General features: G+C 61.8%; 2 protein-coding genes across 4 annotated transcripts in view; one reads left to right on the top strand and one right to left on the bottom strand.

The window, feature by feature from the left end:
* BCAP31 (B cell receptor associated protein 31) overlaps window positions 1-11,761 on the top strand; it is a 29,520-nt gene extending 17,759 nt beyond the window's left edge. For both annotated transcript variants that reach the window (XM_027053346.2, XM_027053347.2), the window contains exons 5-8: window positions 8,286-8,421; window positions 9,294-9,417; window positions 10,192-10,292; window positions 11,379-11,761. In XM_027053346.2, coding sequence (XP_026909147.1) covers window positions 8,286-8,421; window positions 9,294-9,417; window positions 10,192-10,292; window positions 11,379-11,417 — 400 coding nt within the window. In that variant the 3' untranslated portion in view covers window positions 11,418-11,761. The remainder of the gene's footprint in view (window positions 1-8,285; window positions 8,422-9,293; window positions 9,418-10,191; window positions 10,293-11,378) is intronic.
* A 3,923-nt stretch (window positions 11,762-15,684) lies between these two features.
* On the bottom strand, window positions 15,685-24,578 carry SLC6A8 (solute carrier family 6 member 8). Of its 2 annotated transcripts, none has more exons than XM_053201871.1 (13): window positions 24,265-24,578; window positions 22,456-22,587; window positions 21,248-21,497; window positions 20,626-20,758; window positions 19,645-19,779; window positions 19,455-19,558; window positions 19,242-19,366; window positions 18,542-18,654; window positions 18,280-18,408; window positions 18,092-18,194; window positions 17,899-17,999; window positions 17,641-17,811; window positions 15,685-17,223 (listed from the first exon to the last, which is right to left on the bottom strand). In XM_053201871.1, exons 1-13 carry the CDS (start codon window positions 24,524-24,526, stop codon window positions 17,083-17,085), a joined length of 1,899 nt encoding a protein of 632 aa, XP_053057846.1. In that variant the 5' UTR covers window positions 24,527-24,578; the 3' UTR covers window positions 15,685-17,082. The 2 variants fall into 2 exon arrangements, with proteins under 2 accessions (XP_053057846.1, XP_053057845.1); XM_053201870.1 differs by having other exon boundaries at window positions 18,271-18,408; window positions 24,265-24,576.
* Window positions 24,579-25,160: the final 582 nt, after the last annotated feature.

The following is a 25,160-nucleotide window of genomic DNA, read 5'->3' as shown; positions in this document are numbered from 1 at the left end:
AGGCTGGTCAGCTCTGTGTCGAGGGGCTGGGTGCACACCACGGGCTGGTTAAACCACTAGGGACTGAATAAGGCGTTGTGGGCAGGTGAGGACAGTTTTAGGCCTCTGTCCGGGTTGAGCCTGGCAGACTGCCACGGCAGGCGTTCTAGATTGGAAGCCCAGCTCTCCGGTCTACTGAGCTCCCGCAGTAGAGACCCCAGGGGCGTTATGAAAACAGCGCGTGGACCCCCAGAAGGTGCGGATGGCTGTTGGCCCCGGCACCACACTTGGGTCCTCTGGTCTGTGGCAAGGATACCTGCAGGTTGCTGCTTAGTAGAAATTTGGGCAATTGCAGGCTCTGTCCAGTCTATTAGTATCTCACACCCCTTTCCTCGGTTCTTGCTTCCCCACTTGAGACTGGCAGCTGGCCATCATCCCTCTGGAGTCGCTGGGACTGTGGCCGCACAGCAGCTCCTGCTGGGCTGTTTTGAGTGTTCAGAGGGCCACACTGTCTCTTTTTTTTCCTCTGCTTTTGCTAAAATGTCAGTCCGGGTCGGGACCAAAGTAGTGCTCACCATCCAGACCCAGGACCCCTGGACCCCACAACGTGTAACGACCTGAATTTGGTCCACAGGGATCTCTTGTCTTCTGTGTATCCCTCTGGGTTGGATTGTGTTGCTGTATTTAGTCCAGATGGGGCTACCCCTCTGCTTCTCTGCCAAGTTTCTCTCCTTAATGACCTAGGGGCTGGGTTGCTTGTTTGAAGCTGATTGAGTCCCTGTTAACCCCCAGGGTAGAATTCATCCAGATCCTCTGAGGCGGGCAAGGGCTCTGCTTTGCCTTCAGGCCAGCCCTGCTTACCGCCGGCCTCTAGCTCTGCGGACAGTTGCTGCCTGCGTGACTACCGGAGCTTGTGCTGAAGGTGAGGGGAGCCGAGCCGCCTGCCTGTGCCGGGCAGGGGCCCGTGTCCGGCCTGGGCTCTGCTGCTCTGCCCTGACCGTTGGCCGCTTCCCCCTCCCCCCGTAATGACCCGTGGCGGCCCTGAGAGGCAGGCTGCTGTGACCATAGTGGGCTTGGGAATCGGATATGGCTTTGGAAACCTGGGTCTGTTCCTGGCTGTTCGGTGACCTCAGGTAAGTCACGTAAGCAACTTCCCTGAGCCTTTCCCCGGATCTGTAGAGCGAGGATGAGGGTACTCCTTGTGTGCTTGGGGTGGGGGTTGAGGGGATTCAGGAGATGTTCTCAGCCTCGTTTCTGGCACGTAGGGAGTATTTTGTAAATAGTAGCTGTTCTCTGCATCACCTCGAGGAGGGCTAGACTCTTGTGGGCTTTTCCTCACCGTGCGGTAGGCTGTGCCAAGCCCAGGTGGAGAGTCAACAAGAAGGCCCAGTCTTGGTCCTCAGGGACCTCGTGTCCCTGGTCGGGCACGGGGCTGGTGGAGTGGAGCGGGAAAGGCACTGCAGCCGGAGCAGAAGGTCGGGGGAGGGCATCCTCAGGGCACCCAGTGAGGTGGTGCTCGGGGGCTCTCAGCCCGGGCCAAGTGCTGGAACCGCCCCGGCTGCTGCTCTTTTTCTTGACCATTTATAGAGGCGGACTAGGAGTCTGGCCGTGCCCCCGCCCCAGTGCCCCAGTGCGATTTCAGCAGTGAGCGCCTCATGGCCGCTCCCCACTGCCAGGGTCCCCTCGCCGTGGATTACTTTGAAGCAAATCCCAGATCTTATGTTTATGGGCAAAGCAAAATTTAGGTTTGTCTTTTTGCAAAGAGAGGAATTTAAAGTCATAAGCAATAGTAAGGACTTTATGGTAACAGCTTTGTCATGTAATCTTGTTAGTGACTATTCATGTATTCTTGATCGCCTTGTAGGTTTGGGGTTGGGTTTTTTTTTTTTTTAATTTTTTTAACGTTTTTATTTATTTTTGAGACAGAGCATGAGCAGGGGAGGGGCAGAGAGAGAGGGAGACACAGAATCTGAAGCAGGCTCCGGGCTCCGAGCTGTCAGCACAGAGCCCGATGCGGGGCTTGAACTCACAGACTGAGATCATGACCTGAGCCGAAGTCGGACGCTCAACCGACGGAGCCACCCAGGTGCCCCAGGGTTGGGTTTTTTTTTATAGTTTGTTTAAATTGGTATCTAGGTGAGGCAACTAAGGGATTTTTAAAATCCTGATGCTCAGGCCTGCTGAAAGATGGAGTGATTTAGGTGGCGGCCTTGTCACAGAAGGCTGGGCACGGCTTTGGTCCTCAGTTCCTCTTGCCCCGCTGTTCTATCGGTGGCTGTATTGGCTGTGGTCATTTTTCTGAGGGTACGAACAGATCTGGACACTGAGGAAGTCTTATGGAAGCGCCCCCTCCAAGGCCCACTCTGCCCACTTGTAGGGGCATGCAGTGTCCTGTGGGTGCTGGGCCAGGAGGGGCTCTGGTGGAGGGGCTGTGCTGAAGCAGGAGACAGGGAGTTCTTCACACACTGTCCCAGCAGGACCGTCTGACATGCCTCGGAAAAAGCCTCGCGGAACAAGCGTCCACTTTTAAAATCCAGATTGTCTGCTCAGCTACTTGATTTGGCCTGAAGAATTCCCTTCCTTGTGCTCTAAAAGCAAACGGTGAATGATCTCCTCCTTTGGGGCAGAGCACCAAGTGTGCAGAGGTTCCTTCTTCTGGGCTCCAAGGTCATTGAAAGCCTGGCCTTCCAGGAGGGCCCCTTTCTGAGGCAGAGGGTGTGGGAGCCGGGAGCAGGGTTCTGGATGGAAAGGGACCAGTAGGGCTCCCTGCACTGCCCTCTACCAGCTGTCTGCAGGGTGGAACTGCTCGTGCTGCCAGAGCGTGCTGGTGGCACTGAAGAGCTGGACTTGGCCATTTAATGTCATTCTAATTCATTTAAACTGAAAAGGACATGTGGCTGGTGGCTTTCGCACAGGACTGTGTAGCTGAAACCACTTCTCATCCTTTAATTCGATGCCCTGGTCCAAGCATGTTTCCCACGCTCCCAGCGCGGCACATTGCCTGCTGGAGGCACTGCCTTGTTTCCTTTGGACTTTAGTTACTACCGTGCTGGGCACATCCAGGGCTGACGGCTCCCTCCCTCCCGCTCCTTTGACTTCTGCGGTCACCAGGTGGACCACCGGCATGTTTGAGTCCTGGCTGTCTGCCCTCATTCAGTTGCTCTCTGTTCTCCAGGTTACACAGAACCTATCAGATAGCTGGTTGCAAGAAGGCAATACGATAGCCCCCCCACCCCCAGCAGCACAGCTCGCTCCTGTCCGTTGCTTCTCTTTAGTTCTATGGGGTGGACAGCCACATGCTTCCACCCGGGTCCCCTCTAGCTGGCTTCACTGGCCTCGGGGTGGGCGAGCACCACCTGGCTGTTGCTATAGGCGCTGGCATTTACCCTGACCCTTGTGCCCCGCCTCCCCATTTTCTATAGTCTCTGTGCTTGAGGGCTAAGAGGAAGGTCAGGCACGTATGCAAGGGTGTTCACGGATAGCCCCTCTGGAACGACTGTCCTTGGATCTTGAGTCAGCTCTTCCTGCTGTTTTCTAGGCCTTCTTTTCATGACTCCAGGCTTCTTAGGGTGTGAGTTTCCTGGGGCCACTTCTGCACTGTTACTTTCATTCTACTTTCCCCGAAGCCTTTTGCTAGGGCATCACCTGGCTTTTGGTTTCTCTCCATGATGGCCTTTTCCTCCTGTATGTTTTTTCCTGGACAGGTGGGCAGGCTGGGGTCACCCAGAATCCACCCTGTGGAGCTCCTTTCTGGCGCCAGGCTGCAGTCAGTCTGGAGAGTCAACAGGTGGCACTGTGACACTAGCTTGTGCCCACTTGCACAGGGGCAGCGGAGTGAAGGGGAGTTGCCTGCCTACTTGTCCCCATAGTGGGGTCCTGGTGACCCAGTGATGCAACTCACCCGAGGGCATGGCACCAGGAGATGCCTGGTAAATGCTAAGTGGGCAGGATCAGCAACAGGGTCATGGGGGGCGGGGGGGGGGTTGCCACAACCATGGAATATTCCATTTGGACCTTGGGAGGACCCTCCCCTTGCTTGTACCCCACTTCCTGTTAAGCCCCTGTCTGCCTCCCCCATTTGCCCAGAAGAGGGACACAGGATTGGTGCAAAGCACGTAAGAACCATGTCTTCCCCACTTGATATGGTTGGCACTGTTTCTTTAGTGTCCACACAGAGAGTCTGTTTCTCCCGCGTTCCCTGTTTACTCAACCTTTTATAAAAGCATGAGAGCACTGCTCAGTGTCCAAAAACATTTTATAAGAAAGCTGAGTTGAATTCAGGTATTTGGGGATGACGTTTATCTGCCAAGGAGACATCTGGATTTTCTTAAGGTTTGTGTGCCGGCTTTTCCCATCTGTCGCTGGGTGCATTTATTCCGGACGCTGGGCCTGTCAGCCTTGTGCCTTTGGGAAATCCCTTTGGCTCCTGGGTTCTCGTGTGTTGTCCAGACGTGGATGGCTAAGAACAGTCACGTGCCTGCATCATAGTTCTTGGGCAGTGGAGCAGAGTGTGATGGAGGGTAAGGGGCAGGAGACAGAAAAGAGTACATCAGTCTTTTGTCCTGCCTGGCATCTCTTACTTAGGCTATTGAGATTTGGAGATTCTGAAGCTGAGCTCTTCTCCCGTGTCTGCTCTGTCCTGGGTCTGGGGCCTGATGGAGACTCAGAGCACTGAGGGAACTCATAAAAGAGCACATTGGTGTGCCATGAAGGGCCGCGGGGGTAGTGGCGCAGCTGGATCTTGACGGGCAGGTTGGAGGCAAGAACTCGGGCCCAGTATGCGGGGGCACTTCCAGAAGGCCACCTCCTGGGCTCACTGCTCTTGGCTTGGCCCTGGGCCCCCCGGCTTTGGTGATGAGTGTTTTTCCGCCTGCCTCTTAGCTACCACTGCAGTCACGAGCCTGGCTTGCTCATCAGCACAGTCTTACATGGCATCTCTCCACCGCTGTTTCCCGTCACCCTATTGCTCGACTGAGTGGCAAGTTCTGTGCCTGTGTCCTTGTCAGCGTGGCTGGGTTGAGGGACAGTGGAGTTGGGCAGGGGGGAGCCAGGGCCCCGGGGAACAAATGACGATTTGGAGAGGTGGTAAGGGGGAGAACAGAGTGACAGCAGCGTGGCCACGCAGCACGGCCACGTGGGGGTGTGCAGAGGCGCTGTGGGAGAACCAGGAAAGGAGGACCCAGGAGGGTCAGGAAAGGCTTTTTGGGAAGGTGGTTGAGCTGGATGTGACTCGGCGGTGGGCGTTCTGAGACAGAAGAGGAAAGGCTGCTGCAGGCTGGGGTGCGGTGGCATGGAGAGCAGGCGAGCGAGAACCTGGCGTGTTCCAAGAATGCCCGGCCATTGGGTGTTACTGGAGCAGAGCCTCCGTGGGTGGTGAGGGGAGAGGGCCCACGGTGGGTCTGGCATCAGAGGGCTTGAAGCAGAGGGGTGACATGATCAGATTGTCCTGGAGAAAGACCACTCTAGTTTGCTTCTGGGGTGTGGATTGCAAAGTCGGATGGTCGTGGATAGGGAGGAGGCTCTCAGGAGCTGTTAAAATCACCCAGGGAAAGGAGTATTGAGGCCATCGCCGTTGGCAGTGGGGACGACTGGGAGATTGTCTGGAGGTGATGTGGATGGGACTGGGTGGGGGCTGGGGGTGGAAGGAGAAGGGTGCAAGGTGCTGTGCAAGCAGAGTGTGGGTAGATTGGCATTGTCCTTCACAATGGGGTGCAGGGACGGCCCGCCGAAGGACATGCTGAGCGGGGCTTGTTTCGGGGCCCCTCTGGAGCCGCCCTTTAGCAGGCAGTTAGATGTAGGGGTTTAGCGTGAGATCAACCCCGTTGGTGGTGAGTTCAGTGGGTGGTGAGGGTTGCTTGAGTCCGAGGCGGGAGAGACTCCTACAAGGAAGGCAACCTGTCAGCTGCACCGAGTGCCACGAATAAGCGCCCCAGGGATTCCAGGGCACTCCTTTGATCTGGTGGTTAGGCCAGAAGCTGTCCTGCCCCTGACTTGGCCAGGGCAGGTCTTAGGTTAGTGGGCTGCCGAATGGAGGGAGGAAAGGAGGGAGGAGAGGAGGAGGGGCTTGGGCCAGCAGGAGGGAGAGCTCCTTGAGAGCCAGGTTCCTGGAGGGAGGAATTACCAGAACCGACCAGGGCAGGGTTGGAGGAACAGGTCTGACAGGGAGCCAGAGGATGAGAGATCAGGGGCTGGGGTGGGGTACCGGAGGGTGCCTGCTCTGGTGGTTTCTGTCCTGCACCGAATGGGGTGATCCTCACTAAGGGCGGTGAGCTCGGGTGGGGCTGGAGCAGGTTGAGGTTTCGGGAAGCTCCTTGCAGGGCTCTTGTGCTAGTTTCTGGGTTTTTCCCTGGCCTGTGTTAGTAATCCTGCTTCTCCGTAGCTGGGGACATGCTGGGAGGGTGCTGAGGAGAGCTGGGCTCCTGCTGTGTCGCTAGCGTCATCACCACAGTCACTCTGGACCCAGCCTCCCTGGATGACCGGGGTGGGGGTGGTAGCCGTGGTCACTTAGAGCGCTGCTGGAGTCCCTCTCACGTCAGCCCCCTGCCTGGCCTTGTCGTGACACAGGGGGTGTGTCACTCTTGGGCTTACTTGCCCCATCTTTGCCTGCTGGGTCCACCAGGTGGCACACGTGCCTTCCCCCCCCCCCCCCCACCCCGGCCGTGTCCATCTGGGAGGAGGGGCTTCCTCCACATCATCAGAATCTGCTCAGAGCTGCCTGAGTACTCCTTGCTGGGAGGTATAAGAGGTTGGGGCTCAGTCAGACTTGCCTTTCTGGGTCCTTCCAGTGATTTCCGCCCTGCTGACATGAGTCAGGTGTGTTGCTTTTCTCTGGCTTCTGGGGTGCTTGGGAGTTCCTTCCACTTCCAGGGCTCCAGCCCTGTATAGTCAGGGGCTGAGACAGGGAAACCTGAGCCCTGGGCCACGAGGTCCCAGCTGCTAATTTTAGAGAGCACATGTCATTGGAAACTCTCCCTTCCTGCCAGGAACCAGCAGCCTGGCTTTCCCCATACTGCCAGGGGCCCCTGGAGCCTCTCTGCAAACCAGGAAGCACGAGGGGCATATGAGGGCCCCTGTGTGCCCACCTCCCCTACCCCTTACCCAAGTGCTTGTTCATGACAGGAACTCTTCTGGGGGCCAGCGCCAGCAGGGCAGCTCACGTGGTTTCTGTCCCCATCCCTTCGGGTCATCTGAGTAGCAGGTATCCACGAGAACCCTGCGAAGGCTGGCAGGTGCTTGGAAAGGATGGTCTGGGAGCAGGCATCCGAGGCTGTCTTGTCTCTTCTGAGCAAGCACTTTGTTGTGGAAACACCCTGCACAAAGCGGAGTCTTTCTCTGTTCCCCAGGGGTGCCCGTAAGCGCCTTCCTCGTAGCTGTAGCTGGCCTGGGCCTGTGTCCCAGGTGTGTGGGACCCGTCTCCTTTGTTACCGTTGGAGCCGTGCCTTTTCCAGTTCCCCTCTCCTCCCATCAGGCAACATAGCAAGCGCAGGGGTGGCCGTCAGGGGAAATGCAGCAGCCCGTGACCCCCAGCTGCCACCTATTTGCCATTCGTTGGCGGGTCTGGACCTGAGGTGTGTGTCTGGGCCCTGATTCTTCCTTTTCTGCTTCCCTAGCCTCGGGAGTCCTTTCTGTGTTTCTCTCATTTGGCGTGGGAGCAGTTCCCTCCAAATGGAGAACGGGTGGTGGTTCCAAGCTTGGACCTTGTGGTCAGAGAGACTGGAGTGGGGATTTCTGCCGGGTCCGTTTTTGGCTCTTGACGTTGAGCGGTTGCTTTAGCCAGTTTCCCCTCTATGAAACGGGGGCAGTGATCCTGCTACAGTATCAGGTGGGTGTGAGGATTTGGCCCAGGAGTTGGAAATGCCCCCAGACGCTAGCTGCTCTCATCGTTTATCACGACGAGCCTGACTTCACGGCAAGGAAAATGGTGCTGTGGCTTCTCTGGAATACCCGAGTGCCGACCTGGAAAGGGGCAGGTTCAGGGTCCTCCGGCCGTAGCTAGGCCTGGCCTAGGGTACCCTGTCACTGTGCTGCTTCCCACACCATCGGGACTGAAGGACGGCCTTAGAGCTTCAAGCAGCCATTTTGGGGCAGTATTAATCATTCTGGTGGCAGAAGACAGCTCGCAGGCTCCACCTTTTCCCTTGTGTTGCCAGATCCAGGCTGGCGGCATCTTGCTTGGCTGCCCTGGCAATCTAAGAGGACAGGTCTAGGCTGGAGGCAGGCTTGGGGCAGGAGCAACCAAGAGAAGATCGTGCCAGCCATTTTTCCTGTTTTCTTTTGGGCACTTCTCCTTTCTTTTTCAATTATAGCCTGCTGAGACGCCTGGTGACTCTCATCTCCCAGCAGGCCACACTGCTGGCCTCCAATGAAGCCTTTAAAAAACAGGCAGAGAGTGCTAGTGAGGCGGCCAAGAAGTACATGGAAGAGAATGACCAGCTGAAGAAGGTGAGCTCTGCCTGCTGGACTCTGTCACGTGACATTCCTTACGGGCCACAGCGTTACTGTTGGCCTGTTGGGCTGGGGAACGTGTGACAGTGCTGGTGTTGGCAAAGCCGAGGAGTTGGGTAGAAGGGAAAGGTTCTCGGTGGGGGCGTGTATGGGAGGGGCCTGGGGGACTCCGCAGGGAGAGGGACACCCTTGTTGCTCCCTTGTCTCTACGTGCTACATCTGGGCCAGACTTTTTCCTGGTAACACTGACTCTCTAATGAGCTGAACCCTGTGCTGTGAACCATGGGCAGGCTAACAGAGAAGAATGCAAGGTAAGGCCTGTGGTCTCCGGAGGACTGTATCAGCTGGGGACAAGGCAGGGATGGGGGGCGGGCAGCCGGTCTTAAAAGGTTTGTCTGAGGAAGTGAGGTGTCTGTGGAGCTGGGAAGGAGATGGATGGATGGACTTGGGCTCATAGACAGGATGGGATTGCATGGGCAGGGATGAGTTCGGGGCTCCATGGCCAGAGTGAGCTGTGGAGCCTGGGCAGAGGCGGGGAGGGCATTGGTCACTTAGGGGTGATTGGCAAAAACAGATGACAGCGGATCGAGTCACTGGACGGAGGTAAACTCTGCAGAGCTGCTGGGAAAGAGAGGTTGGGTGTATGGCCTGTGGAGTGCAGCAGGTGGCCACGCTGGCCCTTCCCTCTGCCTGTGGCTGGGGAGAAGCAGTGGCCCAGTTCTGTGCTGACATTTCTGAAGGGGCAGGTGCCTGGGACAGCTTGAGGAATCACACTCAGTGGGGAAGACAGAGCTGGATTGCCTGCCTCCCTCCCTCCCTCCCTCCCTCCCTCCCTCCCAAGTAACCCGTGCCTTTGGCGTTCTTCCTAGGAAGCTGCTGCTGGCGGAGTCAAGTTGGATGGTAGGGATGTCGAGGAGAAGGTGGGAGAAGAGAACAGGAGCTTGAAGGCCGAGCTGAAGAAACTGAAGGACGAGCTGGACATCAGCAAGCAAAGTGAGCATTGTCCTCAGGTGTCCCCCAGCCCCTGAAAGTCTAGAACTTCCACTCGTGGTGGCTGTCCCCCCCTTGCCAAAGTGTTAATAACAAACGCATGCTTGGGCTCAGGAGCTGGTTGAAAACAGACCAGTGATACCCTGCTTGTCCAACCCCGAGGGCTGGGGCTCGGTGGTAGAGTGTGCATCTGGGGGCCCGGGGAGCTCTGGGGTGCTTGTAGACTGACTCCGGAGCACCTCACCCAGCACCAGGCCTGGGGACGGGTGCTCTGTGCAGGCGGTGGCATCCCCAGGGTCTTTGGGGCGGGGATAGAAGCCATGCCAGAGCTGCTTGCAGCGTTCCTGAAAAACCTGCTGTGAGCTCATCTGCTCCCTTCCTGAAGGCCCCACCTGACACGCCTTTTGCCGTCAGCTCTGAGGATGGGATTCTGCTCCCTGCCTCCTGCTCTCACCTCAGCATTCTCAGGCTGTTTGCCCCACACCCTCGGCCTCCCTGAAGTCAGCCATGCTGAGAGCCACTTGGAGTCCCTCCATCAAAGGGGCTAGGGGGTCCTTCGTGTTTCTCCGCTTCCCCCAGCTGTGGTGGCCACCCCCCCCCCCAACTTGGGGGGCTCTCATGACAGCTGGCAGGGAGCTTTCTTGAGAGGAGCCGTCTCCTAGACAACCTCAGTGAGGACAGATTTCAGCCTGTGTCTGGTGTCTCCCGCAACTGGGTTTTTACTCCCTAATCCCTATCTTTCTGTTTTCCTTTCCTCCTTACCTGTGTCACCGCCAGAACTAGAAAAAGCTGAAAATGAGGCTCTGGCCATGCGGAAGCAGTCTGAGGGCCTCACCAAGGAGTATGACCGCCTGCTGGAGGAGCATGCGAAGTTACAGGTCAGCACACTGGTCTGCTCTGTTGCATCGGATCAGAACCTCCCGCCTCCCCCCCACGCCTCCCGCGCCCTGAGCAGGCACAGAGCAGGCCCATCCCCAGCCTAGCCTGCCCGGCAGAGCCTTTGAGAGACCCCGGTGGCAGACTGGCTGCTCTGTCTCCCACTGCCCCCCTCTTCCTCCATTGCTGCTGAGGCTGGGTCTAGAGAAGAGCCTGCCAAGCGGTGCCAGTCTGGGCCCAGCAGCTGGAACCTGTTTTCAGCCTAGAGGGGTGTGGCTTGGCAGATGGCAGCCACTTGCTAAAGTGGCCTCAGCCATGGGTCCTCTGTACTGTGGCCGGCCCAGCCCCGTGCCTGGTGTCAGTTCCTTTGAGAGGAGCTCCTCTTACTTGTGCGCCTGGTCTGTGGTGTGGGGCCCCTGATTCTAGTTCAAGTCTTCTACCGGGAAGCTCCAGGACTGGCAGCTCTCCTGTACACGGGGCTGTGGGGTGATACAGGGCCCTCCACTTACCCCCCCACCCCAGGTCCTCTCTGAGTCCTCAGATGATCTGATCTGGAAGCTCAGGTGGCCCAGAAATTGGGCGTGAGGGGCAAGTAAACACCCCTGAGTTCTGACAATTTGCCGTGTTGCTTGGCTGTCCAAGTTGGGCCGCAACAGTGGGTGATGAGGAAGGCCCCAGAGGAGGACCGATGGCCCCATTGTAGGGCACGCTCACCAGCAGGACCTGTAAAAGGCGTGCAGAATTGGGAAGGACCTGAACTGGGACCTGGGGGGGACTTGAATGCCGAGTCCGCCATGGGCCCGAGACGGGGTTGGTGTGGGGTCCAGCACCTCTCAGAGAAGAGTGACAACAGAGGCTTCCAGCTGCACTCCTCTGCTTGGCATTAGGGTCACAGCTTTTGGTAGAGCAGGGCCACTCCCACCCTCGCAGGACTTGGAGTGCACTGAAGGGTGGGGTTCCTTGGTCACCTGGTACCTGTCATTTGGGGAGAAGGCAGCAAGCTGGGCCTTTGGGGTGGAGGGCCTAGAGGGTGAAGGGGAGGGGTGCACCCTGCCGACCCCTTGCCTTGTGGTTTCTGTCCCTTCCAGGCAGCGGTAGATGGTCCCATGGACAAGAAGGAGGAGTGAGGCCGCTCCTCCCTGCCTGCCACCTGGCCGGTGCCCGCTGCTGCCGCCTGCGGCCCGGCCTCACTGGTTACTTCAGTTCGCCCCCTACCGCTTCCCATCCCCTTGCACAGCTTACAGTTCCACGCTGTCCCGGCATACCACAGGGGACCCGGTTCTGCCTGCTCAGGATGGGTTTGCTACCTCCTGGCCGGCCAGGCACGAGGCAGGCATTGCTTCCCGCTGGGTTGAGCCTCTTTTGTGTATTATGTTGTTTGGGGCCCCTTGTCTCTGGTCCTGCAGGCGGGTGGTTGGAGCAGGCAGAGTATATTTTTCTCTCGGGGGCAATAAAGGTTGTTGTTATGCAACCGCGCTTCATGTGTGTGACTGAGGCCACCAGAAGGCCGTCTCCTCCTCCCCTCATGGGAGTGACCAGGAAGGTAGCAGCAGGTGGCTCTGATAGAGACCCCCAGGCTTTGGTCCTGGAGGCCTTCAGGTTATTTTCTTCCTGAAGAAAAATTTTCTTCCTTAAGGGCTCCCTCCTCCCAGACTGCGCCCAGGCCCACACTTGCTCTCTCTGTCCCTCTGCCTCCTGCTCCCCAGGCAGGCCTTATTTTATGGCCGGTTGGGGCGCGTCTGACCTGTTGGGTTGGCCACTGGGCCCGGGGAAGCTTGAGAGACTCAGTAAACCGGTGGGGCTTCCGGGTGGCAGGCTTGCCCGCCTCCTCTGAGCCTGTTCCATCACATTGTAGGACAGACGGAACGTGGCAGAGTGCCACACGTCGCTCCCTGCCCCACTTCCTCCTGAAGGTTTGCGGGATGACCTCTGACTAATGCCTGCTAAGGCAGGAGACTTGCCCTTGACGGTCACCTATGACTGGCCTAGGTAGAGCTAGGCGGTGGGGAGGGTGCCCCCTCTGCTGCCTGCAACCCTGGGCCCGTGTGGGCTGTGCTTACCTGCTTGGAGAGCCCACTCTTGCAGTGGGCTCCACCTTGGCGTTTCCCCCCACCCCTGACTGGCTGCGGCAGGTGCCCTCTGCTGAACAGGGCCTGGTCCTCGAGCAGCCTGAGGGCCCAGGGCACGGGTGGCGGGGCGGCTGTGGCCCGTCTCCCATGCGGTGCTCATCCTCCGCTGGCCCTGAGGATGGTAGGAGGGCAGGAGGAGCAGGCCGGAGGGGTTTTCTTTCGGAACTGGGGGGACCCCTGGAGATGTTAGTGCCGGTGGCTAGCTGGTGCTCGCGCTGCTCCTGACCTGGCCGGGCCTGGGCCTGGGCTGCCTTCGCCAGTGTCCCTTCCCCATGCTCTCGTGAGCAGCGAGGTGGTGTCTGATGGGGGGTGGGGGCGGGGACTATGGGTGAGGCTCTCTGGTTGCTGTGCTGAGGCCGAGGGATAGGCCCGCTTTTCCAGGAAGTGTTCCCTGACCACTTTACCCTCCCTTGAGCTCGCCCTCCTGCGAACTTCTAGAGGCCAGAGTCCAAGCCGTGTGTCTGTGGGTTCTTCCCTGGCCAACTTCGGGCAGCCCCCGGGCCCCCTCAGTGTCAGGCTCTGGACCAGGCAGAGGAGAAAGCGGCACCAGACTGCTTTCAGAGTACCCCCTGTCTGGGGGACGGGGAACGAGACAGTCTCGGGGGTGGTAGACCAGCCGTGACTGGAGGGCCACCATGGAAACTTTGCTAGCAGCCTTCTGCTCCAGTAGGCCCGTGTGCCCCTTTGCCCCATGGTGTCCTCTCCCTTGCCTCTGGCTGTGATAGGCCATGGTGCACCACAGTCCTGGGCTGATTCCTTCCCTTACCTGCCTCCCACTAGATTGCCAGACCCCGTGTCCTGAGCCCCTACCACAGAGGCAGACTCCGGAGTAAATGGGGACTGCCCACTGCTCTCAGGGTCCCAGCCGAGCAGTCCCGACTTCCGTGGACTTCTTTTTGAATGATGTCGATGTTTCCTGAGTCTTCGGTGGCATTGTGGCAGGTGGCTCGTAGACCATTTGGGAAAAGGTGCCGAAGCCTGGGCCGAGGCCTGGCCGTGGTGGGGGGAGTGGAGATGGTAAGGAGCTGGGGTGAGCCCAGGGTAGCGAGCAGAGCGGGCCTGAGGGTGACGCTAGGCTGCGGGCTCCGATCTGTGGGTGCGGAGGCAGAGACTGTCGATGGAGGAGTCAACAGGGCAGGGCGTAATGGGAGGGCCTGGGACACGGCCCACGTGCCGCGGGGCCATGCCGAGTCCCGTGGGCAGGCACCTCCGCATGCCAGCACAGGCCTGGGTTGAGTTGCAGTCGGGCCTGCTCAGCCAGTGCTCCCTTCTGAGCTCTGTGGGGACCTGCCCCATCCAGGTTCTCGGTGACCACCGCAACATGGCTGGTGGCGGCATCACGAGCCAGAGGCCCTCTTCCCCCCGGCCATGTAGTTGAGCGCTAAAGCCCCTCCTCCGTAAGGGGAGCGAGCCTTGCCGAAGAGCAGGCACCGGCCCGGGAGGGACTGCGGCGGGAAGCAAGCCGGTACTTCCCTCTGAGGGGCCACCGCCCCTCCGCAGGCCGGCCTCCGGCGTGAGCACCAGGCTTCCCAACCTTGACCCACCATCCTACTTTGTCTGTGAACGTGACTGTGTACCTCACAGAAGCCGTCTCCTGCAGTGTCTTTGTGTCTGGCTTCTCTCCCTCAGCATAAGGTCTTCGAGGTTCAGCCACGTTGTAGCAGGTATCGACTTCTCACTTTTTTTAAAGTTTTTATTTATCTAAGTAATCTCTACCCCCAATGTGGGACTTGAACTCATGACCCCGAGATCAATAGTTACATGCTGTTCTGACTGAGCCAGCCAGGCGCCCCAATTTTCTTTTCTTTTTTAAGACTGAATAATATTCTGTTGTATGGAACGGCCACATTTTGTTCATCCATTTCCTCCCATCAGGGGACACTTGGGTTGTTGCTTCCACCCTTCTTACTTTTTTTGTTTTTAATGTTTGTTTAGTTGTGAGAGAGAGAGAGAATGTGAGCGGGGGAGAGGCAGAGAGAGGGAGACAGTGTGAGCGGAGAAAGGGCAGAGAGAGGGAGACAACCCGAAGTAGGCTCCAGGCTCTGAGCTGTCAGTACAGAGCCCGATGCGGGGCTCGAACTCACGAGCTGTGAGGTCTTGACCTGAGCTGAAGTCAGATGCTTAACCGACTGAGCCACCCAGGTGTCCCCCTGTCCCTTCTTTCTTAATCCCACGCCAATCAGGCTTCTGCATGTCCCTGTATGCCCGACCCTGTCTTGTGCAGATCTCCAGGATGCTGTCACACGCAGTGAGCATTCTAGGGCCTCATCGCCCTGGACCATCAGCAGCACCCCGGGGAGCTGATCACTCCTGCCCTAGGTGTGTGTGTGTGTGTGTAAGAGACTCCTGATCCAGGAGGCCACCCTGCGCTTGGGGTCCCTCCCTCCCCCCTGGCCACCCCTTCTCAGTCTCTGCTGCCAGTTCCCTCTCTTCTCTGCCACCTCTAGGGTGTCCCAGGACCCCAGGGCTCGGTGTGTGGGCCGCTTGTCCCTCTACACGGCTCTCGGCCGCCCTTGGCGAGCTGGTGCAGCTTCAGGGCTTTCTGGCCCATCTCTGTGTGCTGAGAGCCTCTAATGTTCTCTCTCCAGTCCAGACTCTTTCTGGAACTGCAGATTCCTTGTCCACCTGCTGACGAGACACTCCCACTGAGGCGACATCTCTGGCACAGTAGGCCCACAGTCAGTGGCCACCGCCACCTCCAGACCTTCTCTCCCGCATCTCCCTGGGTGCAGGGAGGGCCTGGCAGTGCTGCCCTTCCCGGTGCTCAAGTGCTCAGGCTCACGGCGTCTCCCTGGCTCCTCTCGACCCTGCGTCCCAACCGCCCGCAGCCCTGTTGCGGACGGCCTCGCAGTCCTTGCAGACAAGACAGGCCCCCAGTATGCTGCTCGTGCCCTGTCCGGCTTCCTGGGCTCTGCTGCAGCCTTGTCCCTAGCCTCCTTCCTAGCAGCCCCACCTGCCTGTCCCTCGGGAGGTGACCTGCTCTGTTGGGTGCAGTGTGTGTTTGGGCCGTCTTGGGGAATCTCCGCGCTGGCCACTTCCCACCCACCTTCCCTGCTCTTGGCCTTCCTCTCCAGTTACCCTTTCTCCCGGCTTTGTCACCTTCTCGACCCCTATTCCTGGAACAGCGCCGGGCACAGACCCTCACAACAAATACTCGCCCGAGGAAGCAGCTCGAGGTGGGAAGGCTCCCCCCGCTTGCAGCCCCAGCACCCCTGACCCGACCCCACTACCCCTCGCGACAAGCAGAGGTGGAACCAGAGCCGGCTTTGGAAAATGACATGTTTTATTGCTATGTTTGCAGTGGCTTTTTAGCACAGTAAGAATGTCCCCGCCGGACCCCCGCCCTCACCCAGTCCCACCCCTCCGACCGACGTCGGGGTGGCGCAGGGTGGGGGAAGCCTTTCTAGGGTCCGCTCGGCTGTCTCGGAATCGGACGTGACACACACGTGGGTTAATTAAAGCTGCTACATGGAAGACTTGAGCCGTGGAAAGTGCATCAGCCTTAAGCTCGCAGGTGGGAGCTGTGCCCGGGGTCCCTTCCCTGGCCGGTGCCCACCTCAGATCCCTGCAGTGGCACCCGGCCCAGGGGGCAGGGCGGGGGCGAGCCTGAGCGCTCCAGGTGAGCAGCCCCAGGTCCCCCAGGGGTCAGGATGCCGCCTCCGCTCACCCCGCCGCCTCGCCTCGCGGGCAGAGGGGGTGCGGGGATGCTCCGGCCCCCCCCACGCCCACCCCCCACGGCCATGCACTCCTCCACCCGGTCTGGGGCCGGGCGCTACACATGCACACCCACACGACAGACTCGCGCGCTCAACAGCTTGAAGCTTTTGCCTATGAAAATTAGATCTATAAATTCACACTCCTTGGCTGGGGCAGAGGACTTAAGGGGTGCTGAGAGGGGCAGGGAGCGGCAAGGAGAGGGACGCTGGGCGGTTTTCTCTTTAGAAATATACAAGCAGAAATCTCTTTTCCTCAAGTTTTTATAAAATGTGCAAAATACAAGCCTCGTTAGCCCACAGGCACAGTTTACACCTGGTAGTCACCTTTGCTAAGAGATCTAGGTTTATCCTACGTACTCACGCACACATGCATTCGTACACAAGCTCACACAACTGATATTGGTGGCAATTGGCGCGGGAACCGGAAGGTTCCCTTGCTGGCTGGCTCTCTAAGCTTCTAGGATAGGGACGGGGAGAGGGGGTCTAGCCCGGCTGAAATACTCGCCCTGGTTCCGCAGCCCCTCCCCCACCTCCCTCCTCCCCTCTCCTGTCCTGTCCCCCAAGCAGCCGCCGCTGCCTCCTCTAGGGGCCACCCTGGGGTGTGCAGGGCAGAGCCCGGAGAGGCAGGCGCACTTGGGGGCCGGTGAGGCGCATCTGCGGCGGGCACTAGGGGGAGGGCGGTGGGCAGGGCCTAGGAAGCAGCGTGTGTACCAGCTTGGGTGGGGGGTGGGGAGGCATCTATTTTTGGTGGGTTGTGATATTTTTGGCGTTTTATTAAAAATGGAAAAAAAGTTATTTTAGTTAGCACTCGTGGTGCTTCCCCCCCCTTCCCAGGCAGACCCCCAAAAGTGTCAGGGAAAGGCAAGCCCCCGGGAGGGGTTGGGGGCCGAAGCAGGGGCTGCTATGGCTACAAGAGGGTGAGCTGGTGATGTGAGCCGGGGTGCCTGTCACATGACGCTCTCTACCACCACCACTTTGCTGCTCTCGGACACTGGGGTCAGGGTGGTCAGGCCCCTGACATCGGAGTCCTGAGCTCTATACTCCAAGTGGTGGAGGCCCCAGACAGGCTGCGTCAGGTGCTGCCAGCGCTGCAGGAGAGAGGGACATGTTCAAGTCCCCGGGCGGGGCGCATATGCTTTTTCCCCTTGGTCTCTCTCCACTTCCCACCACCTGCCACGGGTGGGGGGTCCGGGGCCCCTCCCACAGGCACTGACCATACCCCACACTCTGTCCTAGGGAAACGGGGCAGGGGCTAGGGACAGACCTCTCTCTCCTCCCCCTGCCGTGACCTCGGGACCTGGAGGCTCAGCGTTCCTTCCATCCACCCCCCTGTGGGCCGGCCCAGAGACTTCTGGCCCAGAGACTCCTAGCGTGATGCTACATCCTAGTAGTGGGTGGGAGAAGGGGCACTTGGGAGGAAACACCTTGATCCGGTGGGTGAGAGGGAGGGAGGGAGGGAGGGAAGGAGGGAGTCGTGCAGGGAAGAGGGGGTGCAGGGGACTGACCTCAGCCACGGTCCCCTTGGCCCTGAGGAGGCAGCCCAGGAGGTGGAGGGGCACACACAGCATGGAGGAGAGCGCGAAGCCCCAGCCCATGGCTTCGCCCCACCACGGGTACACGTAGGTGTTGTTGTAGACGAGCGGCTTGTAGTACACCACGTTGAAGATAAAGATGCCCTGCGGGTGAGAACCCCCCGCCGCGCGCTCAGCCAGCGGCGGGCCCTCGGCACCCCTCCCCCGGCTCGGGCCTCCCCCGGCCCTTACCATGCAGACCAGCGGGGTGAAGAAGGACCAGCACCATTTCATCCAGGGGCAGGGGCGGTACCCGATCATGCAGGCGACGTCGTCCATGAAGCGGTCGGCTCCTGGGGCGAGCGAGGCGGGAGGGCTGGAGCCGGACACCCCACCACCCCTGCTCCGGCCCGCACCCCCAGCTCGCCCCGGGGCCCGGACCTACCGTACACCCAGGCGACCACCACGCACTCCCAGAAGGCCTGCCACAGCAGGGTCGTGCCGCTGGCCGAGTAGTAGTCAAACAGCTGGAAGACGTACATCCCGCCCTGGGGACGGAGCCGGGTCAGGGAAGGTGGCAGGCAGCAGGAGGCCTGGGGCGGCCCCCACCCCGCCCCCACTCACATCAGTCACCATGGAGAGGTCGATGACAAAGCAGAGGGCGCAGCAGAGGGCCACGGAGATCTCCCTTTGGAAACGGAAGTAGTAGGAGGCCGGGAGGAGGTCGAGCAGGCCGGTGATGAAGCCTTCCACACCTACAAACTGTGGCCGGGCGCTCAGGCCACGCCCCTGCGGCCACCCGCCAGCCGTCCCCCCTCGCCCCCCCTCGCCCCGGGGCCTCCCCCACCCTCCCGGCACCCTCCGTCCTGTCCCCCCCCCGCCCCCCCCCGCAAACCTGGCTGTCCAGGCCGAGCAGCAACAGCATGAAGAAAAACAGGGCAGCCCAGAGGGGGGCCACAGGCATCAGCGTGACGGCCCGGGGGTAGGCGATGAAGGCCAGGCCGGGCCCTGAAGGGGGAAGCGGCAGGGTCTCGACACCTGTGTCCCGCGCCCGCGTTCCGTTCCGTCCGGCCTCGTCACTGCCCGCCGCCCTCCCCTTCTCCCCTTCCCTGAGCTTCCAAACTGAGGCATGACGCCGGGGCGTGCGGTGGCTGGGGGCCTTTCCCCTTGAGTCAAAGTGTTGCCGGGGTAGGGGGGCCTGAGCCCGCGAGAGCGGGGTGTCTGGCTCAGGCCCCAGGTCTTGCCGGCCGGCTGCCCTTGTGGTCACCGGTCACCGTTCACCCCGGAAAGCCCCTCCTCTCCCTCTGCAACACTCGGCCGAATGTGAGGGGCTCAGCCCAGGGCCCCGGGGAGGGATGCACGGACGGAAGGACCAGATCTCGAGGCCCCCCCGTGGCCCGGCCCGCGAGGCTCCGGCTCGGGGCCGACGGGAACAGCTGTGCCTCGCAGCTGCTCGGCCAGGCCTCCCTCGGCCCCGAGTGACGGGACAAGCAAAGTGAATCTGTCTCTCGTTTCCCAGAACGTCTGTGTGCACGTGTGTTCGCGGATGGGGTCTGTTAGGACGGAAGGCCGGGCGGAGGGGTCGGGGTCCTCACCTGATTCCGCCACCTTGGAGATGTGCACGCCCTGCTCTGTGGCCATGAAGCCCAGGATGGAGAAGACCACGAAGCCAGCGAAAAAGCTGGTCCCGCTGTTGATGAGGGCCAGGATGATGGCGTCCCTGGGGGCAGAGGGGCCGCGGGGACTGGTCAGGCCACCTGCTGCCCGCGGACGCGCGTCAGGGGCGGGGGGCGGCCTGCGGCACCTACTTGTAGCAGTTGTTGTTGAAGCGGTTGTAGCTGCCCAGCGCCGTGAGGGCGCCCAGGCCGATGGCGTAAGAAAAGAAAATCTGGGTCCCGGCATCTATCCACACCTGGAGATAGACCAGGGTGGGGAGGAGGTGAGGGGCCCTGCCGGCCTGGCCCGCCCCTTGTCCCGTCCAGCCCACCACCCCCTCACCTGAGGGGACCCCAGCTTCGACCAGTCAGGCTTGAGATAGTAGATGATGCCGTCCAGGGCGCCGGGCAGCAGCACTCCCCGCACCAACAGCACGACGAGGACCACGTAGGGGAATGTAGCCGTGAAGTACACGATCTGGGGTGGGGGTGGGGGCGCTGCTCAGAAGGGGCCCTGCGGCCCCCGCCTCCCCACTTAGGGGCTCCCAGCCTCAGCAGGGGGGCAGGTGGGCCACACTCCCCCCACTGTGGTATGGTCCGCTCCGAGGTCAAGCGGGAGGCCAGCCTACAGCCCCCCCTTCTACTCCTCAGAGCCTGGGCTCCTCCTGAAGGAAGCGGGGTGCTCAGCTGGCCATCGGCCGCCCCCGCAAGGACAGGTCAGCTGTAGAGGGAGGGCGGAGGCAGGACCTTCCCCGGGTGGGGAGCAGGACATCGGCCTGGAGGCAGGTCCCATGCCTCCCGTGCCCCTGACTGCAGGTGGTTCTCTGCACAGGGGCAGGGTCCTGGGTAGTCTGGAGTGGACTGGGCCAGCCGGAGACAGAGGCGACAGCGAGGTGACCGTGAAGACCTCTGCCTCCGTCCCACCCTCAGCAGAGCAGGACAGGTAGGCAAGGGAGGGCCACAGGCCGGGTCCCCCCAGGCTGGCCGCAAAGCAGAGAGTGAGGAAGTAGTGAGTGAGGAAGAGAGGGAAACTGGGGCGGGGATGCCCGACACAGGCAAGTTCAGCTGGCTGTCGCCTGGGCCTGTCCCCTCAGGACGGGAGGCGGCTGGGCTGGAGTTTGGAGGGTGGGGAGGACTGACTACGCAGGCATGCGTGGGAAATCCAGTGGCCTGGATTCAAGTACCTGCCCCCTCCTCAGGCCCTGGCCTGGTCACCTCGCGTGGCGCCCCCCCCCCCCCAGTGGAGATGCCTCTTCTCCCCATCGGCCATGCTGCCCCCACCCCTGCCATCATCCCCCCCCCCCCCGCCCTCCTCCAGCTGTACCTTTCCTGTTGACTTGACTCCCTTCCAGACACAGAAGTAGACCAGCACCCAGCAGGCCAGCAGACACAGGGTCACCTCCCAGTTGAGGGCCCCTGGCACGTCCAGCCCCCCAGAGAGCCGCAAGACTTTGTTCCTGGGGGAGGGACAGCCCGTCACGGCTGCCGCAGCAGAGGGCAAAGCGACCCGGGAGCTGTCGCCGGGGCAGTACTCCCCCGTGCCACAGCCCTCGGGTCCAGCTGGCCCCCCCTGGGCACCTGGGCACCCAGCCCAAGCCCACAGCCCGGAGGCGTTGCAGTGCGGGAGGCAGGAGCCTGGGAGCCCCTGGCCAGAGGCTGGTCGTGCCCTCGGTGGTCTCCCCTCCCCCAGGCTGGCAGGCACAAGGGGACTGACGATGCCCGGCACTGAGAAGTGGTGAGGGAGTGAGGCCCGTCCATTCCAGCTCCCCTAGGGACCGCGTGGGGGGCTCCCGGAGGACAGGCAGGGCCTGGGAGTGGCCCCTGCTCGGCATCCCGCCCCGCCCCCGCCCCCCAGGGGGCCGGGCCCCAGCACACGCAGACCCGGGCCATATGGGGAGCCCACAGACAGGGACAGGCAGGGCTTGGCCCGGAGGCGCCTGACTCACTCCCAGAACTCGATGACAGGGGACCGGCGGTCAGCAAGCTGGTCACATGTGAGGTTGGCCAGGCTGGCATTGGCACAGTCTTCATGGCGGAAGATCTCCACACAGTCAGGAGTGTTCCAGGTATGGCCACATGTGGCCCAGGGCAGCGTGGTGGTGAAGGACTTCACCAGGTAATAGAAGCCCCAGGCCAGCACCATGATGTAGTAGGTGTTGCAGTAGAAGACGATCACCATGGAGGCGTAGCCCAGGCCTGGGAAGAAGAGGAGTTTCTGCGTGGGCTCTTCTCTGGCTGCTCCCCACCGCCCCCCTTATCTATCCTACCGAGCTCAGAGAAGTCTTTGGAGCATGACTGACATGTGGTGGGAGGATGGTGGGGAGGGCAGATGCAGAGAGCCCCTGGACTCTCACTTGTCCGAGTAGCCCGACACTAGAGGGCTGGCTCGAGGTTCCTCCCTTGAACCCTCCCCTCCTGCTGCAGTCGGAGCCTCAGCTCCTGTGAATTCCCTAGTCTCACACACGGGTCCCCTTCTGGGTCCCACTGCCACCGTGGCGGTTGATGGAGGGCCAAGCCTCCAGCTGGCCCCCCAGTGGCCTCCAGTACTCAGCAGCTGGGGGCTTCCTGGTGACCTGGGGTGGTGTGGGAGATGGTCACTCTCTCAGCGGGCAACCGGGGCCAGTCACTTCGCCTCTCTGAGCCCTGGCCTCCCCAGGGTCCTTCCTAAGGCCTTGAGAGATAACAGGGACACTGCCCACATGCAGAAGGAGCTCTAAAGTGACTTTTGCCAATAGTCCTTCCCTTCAGATTCTCCCTGAACTTCCCATAGCTGCTGCCCCACCTCCTTAGGCTGGCCCTCTGGCCTTGGGAGAGCTGGCCCTTGACATCATCTCCTGTTCTCGCACCCTCTGCTCAGCCCCGGTGAGCCAAGTATGCTTGGCAGGGTCTGTTCCCGGCTCTGCTGGGCCTGGGCACCCTCACCCTGGTGGAGAGGCCAGTCCCCGACTCCCATTCTCCGTATGCCTAAGGTCACTGGGTGGTCTCCAGATCCTCCGGCTTCCCACTCGTGACTTGGGGGGTATGCACCGGGTCCCCGGCCTGGTGCTCAGGTGAGACAAGATTTCTCAAGTGGGTGCCAGTTTTGCCCTAGCAGTGGGAAAGGGGAGGGGTCGCTGAGGGAGAGGGCAAATGGGACCGGCTGGGGGCCGCTCACCTTTGAACAAGGGGCAGATGTTCCAGACGTTGATGCTGCCGGCCTTCATGAACTGGCCCAGTGAGATCTCCAGGAAGAAAATGGGGATTCCTCCGACCAGGGCGATCAAGACATAGGGGATAAGGAATACACCTGGGGGAGGAAGAACACAAGGGTGGGCACTTGCCCAGGGCGGCCCCTTAGCCCCTGGCTGGCCAGCCCAGCTTTCGGAAGCCGTGGGAGGCCAGGGAGGAGCCAGCTCCGGGCTCCTCCCCGGCCCCATCCTAACTTCCCAGTGGGTGAATCAGTGCAGGGGGTGGCCACTGACTCAGAGTTGCAAGGTGAACAGCCTTGCTGGGAGGAGGGGGTTGGAATGTCGGGAGGGATGTGGCCGTCCCCCGATGCTTACAGCCCTGTTTCTTGGGTAGGGGGCCCCTGTGCTCACAAGGCTTCTGGCCCCACCGTCACTGAGAGTGACCTAACAGGCATGGAGGACACATAACAGCCTCGTGTCGCAGTTGGCCAGGCAGCACGGGAAAGAGCGGTGAGGCCACGTGGATGCGTCCGTGTGCGTGCGTGTGTGCGCCATGGCTGGCACTCCGGCCTGGGGGCCTGTCTGGCTTGGGCAAGGACGGGGAGCCTGGGTTTTCCTGCACCCAGGCACTTGTCTGCAAGCACGAAGGTCCAGGGAAGAGGGTGGGTGGCAGTCTTCTGCCAGGGGGCACGGTGGGGGGAGGGGATCTCGAGGTATCGGTGAACAAAGACAGAGGGAGTCAAGGTGGGGTAGTACAAACTCTGATGAGCCTGGCTCTAGAGGCTGCAGGCAACGTGGGGCCAGAGACCACAGGCCAGAGGTGGGGGGTAAGGGGAGCTGGGCATCAGCAGCTTCCCCCCCCCATCTGCTCTCCTGTCCTCTCCAGGCCCCCTTCTGTTGCCCCAGCTCAGCTCTGCATTACTCAGAAGTCGGGCTTGGCTGCAGCTTGTCCGGCTGCTGGTCCCAAGCATCCTTCTTGTGTGTGACCTTGGGCCAAGGCCTTCACTCTGGGCCTCAGTTTCCCACCCATCATCCAGTCACCATGGCTTTCCCCCAGCCCCAGCGCTACTTTGCAGTCACAGGACACCCGGTGGCTATCGCTGTTGCTAAGCTGGGCCCGGGGCAGGCGGGCATGGGGTATGCGTGCAGTGTGTCCAGCGGCGGCGCCAGGCGGCCCAGGCCGCAGGCTACCCAAGCCTGGCTCAGGCACCCAGTGTTCCAGGCCCAGGCTGGAGGGGAGGGGAAGGGAGGGGAGAGGGGAGGGGAGGGGAGGGGAAGGGAAGGGAGGGGAGGGGAGGAGAGGGGAGTGAGGGGAAGAGAAGAGAGGGGAAGGGAGGGGAGGGGAGGAGAGGGCAGGGGGAGGGACAGAGTAGTCCATTGTGTGTGTGTGTGTTCGTGTGTGCACACGTGGGGGCCCCGCACAATGTGCCACTTGTGTGCCTGACCGGCGGGGGCAGCCTGGGCTCCTCACCTCTGGGAGCCCCCCAGGGGGCAGGCATCGCCTTCCCACCTCCGTGGCCAATCACTCCGGGGCCCCTGCGCCAGGAGTCCGGGGGGAGGCAGTCCCGGGGCTTCGGCAGTTGGCTCGCCGGCCCCCTCCCCCCACACACTGCCAGGCACATGACCGGCTGGGGGGTGGAGGCCGCCGGGGCTGAGCCACCGAGCGGCAGCGGCCAGCGAGGGGCGGTCTCCAGCACCCCCTATCCCGGACTTCGGCCCCGCGCCCCGGTGGGGCGGGCGGGGGAGGGGGCCCCTGGCGAGAAGGAGCGGGGACGCGGCGGGGCGGGGGCGCTCACCTCCGCCGTTCTTGTAGCACAGGTAGGGGAAGCGCCACACGTTGCCCAGGCCCACGGCGAAGCCCACGCACGACATGATGAAGTCCATCTGGCGCGTCCAGGTCTCACGCGGCGGCACGGCCAGGCGGCCGCCGGGCGCCCCCAGGCCCGCGGGGCCGTCGCCCTTGGCCGGGGCCCCGTCGGGCCCGGGCGCGATCAGGGGGCCCTTCTTCTCGTCGCCGGACACGCTGTAGATGCCGTTCTCGGCGCTCTTCTTCGCCATGGCCCCAGCGGGCCGCGCGGCCGGGCCGGGGGGCGCGGCGCCTCGCGGGGGCGGGCGGACGGGCGGCGGAGGGCGCCGGTGGCGCTGGGGGGCCCCGAAGGCGCGGGCCCGCCGGGGGGCCGGGGGCGGCCGGGCCGGGGGTCGGGGAGGCGGGGCGGCGCGGTCAGAAGCAGTCCACGAAGCACTTGAAAGTGAGCCTGAAGAATCTCATGTGTGTCGGGGGCCCGGGGGCGCGCGGGCGGCGGCGGGGCCCGGCCGGGCGGCGGCGGTGGCTCCCGAGACTCCTGTCCGCGGCTCGGGCGGTGGCGGCGGCGGCTCGCCCGGCCCGAAATTCAGCCTAGCGGGGCGCGGGCGGCATCGGGCGCCCACGGTCTGCAAGCGGCGGCCGGAGCAGGGGCCTGCGGCCCGCGCCCCCCGCCCCGGCCCGGGCCGGCGCGGCTGCCCGGCTCGCTCGCGGCTCCGGCGGCGGCGGCGGCAGCGGCGGCGGCGGTGGCGGCGGCGACGGCGACGGCCGAGGCGCGCTCGCCCCTCCTTCCCGGCGGCGGCGGCTCCAGCCGCTCTCGGGGCCGCGGCGGGCTCAGCGACTCGCCACCGCGCTCCGACCGTCCCTCTCTTTCCCGGTCCGAGCGGCTGC

The sequence above is a fragment of the Acinonyx jubatus genome, chromosome X (assembly GCF_027475565.1).
Source record: "Acinonyx jubatus isolate Ajub_Pintada_27869175 chromosome X, VMU_Ajub_asm_v1.0, whole genome shotgun sequence".
Lineage (NCBI taxonomy): Eukaryota > Metazoa > Chordata > Mammalia > Carnivora > Felidae > Acinonyx > Acinonyx jubatus.
Note: the sequence above shows the minus strand (reverse complement) of the source record. Positions and strands in the feature narration are given on the sequence as shown.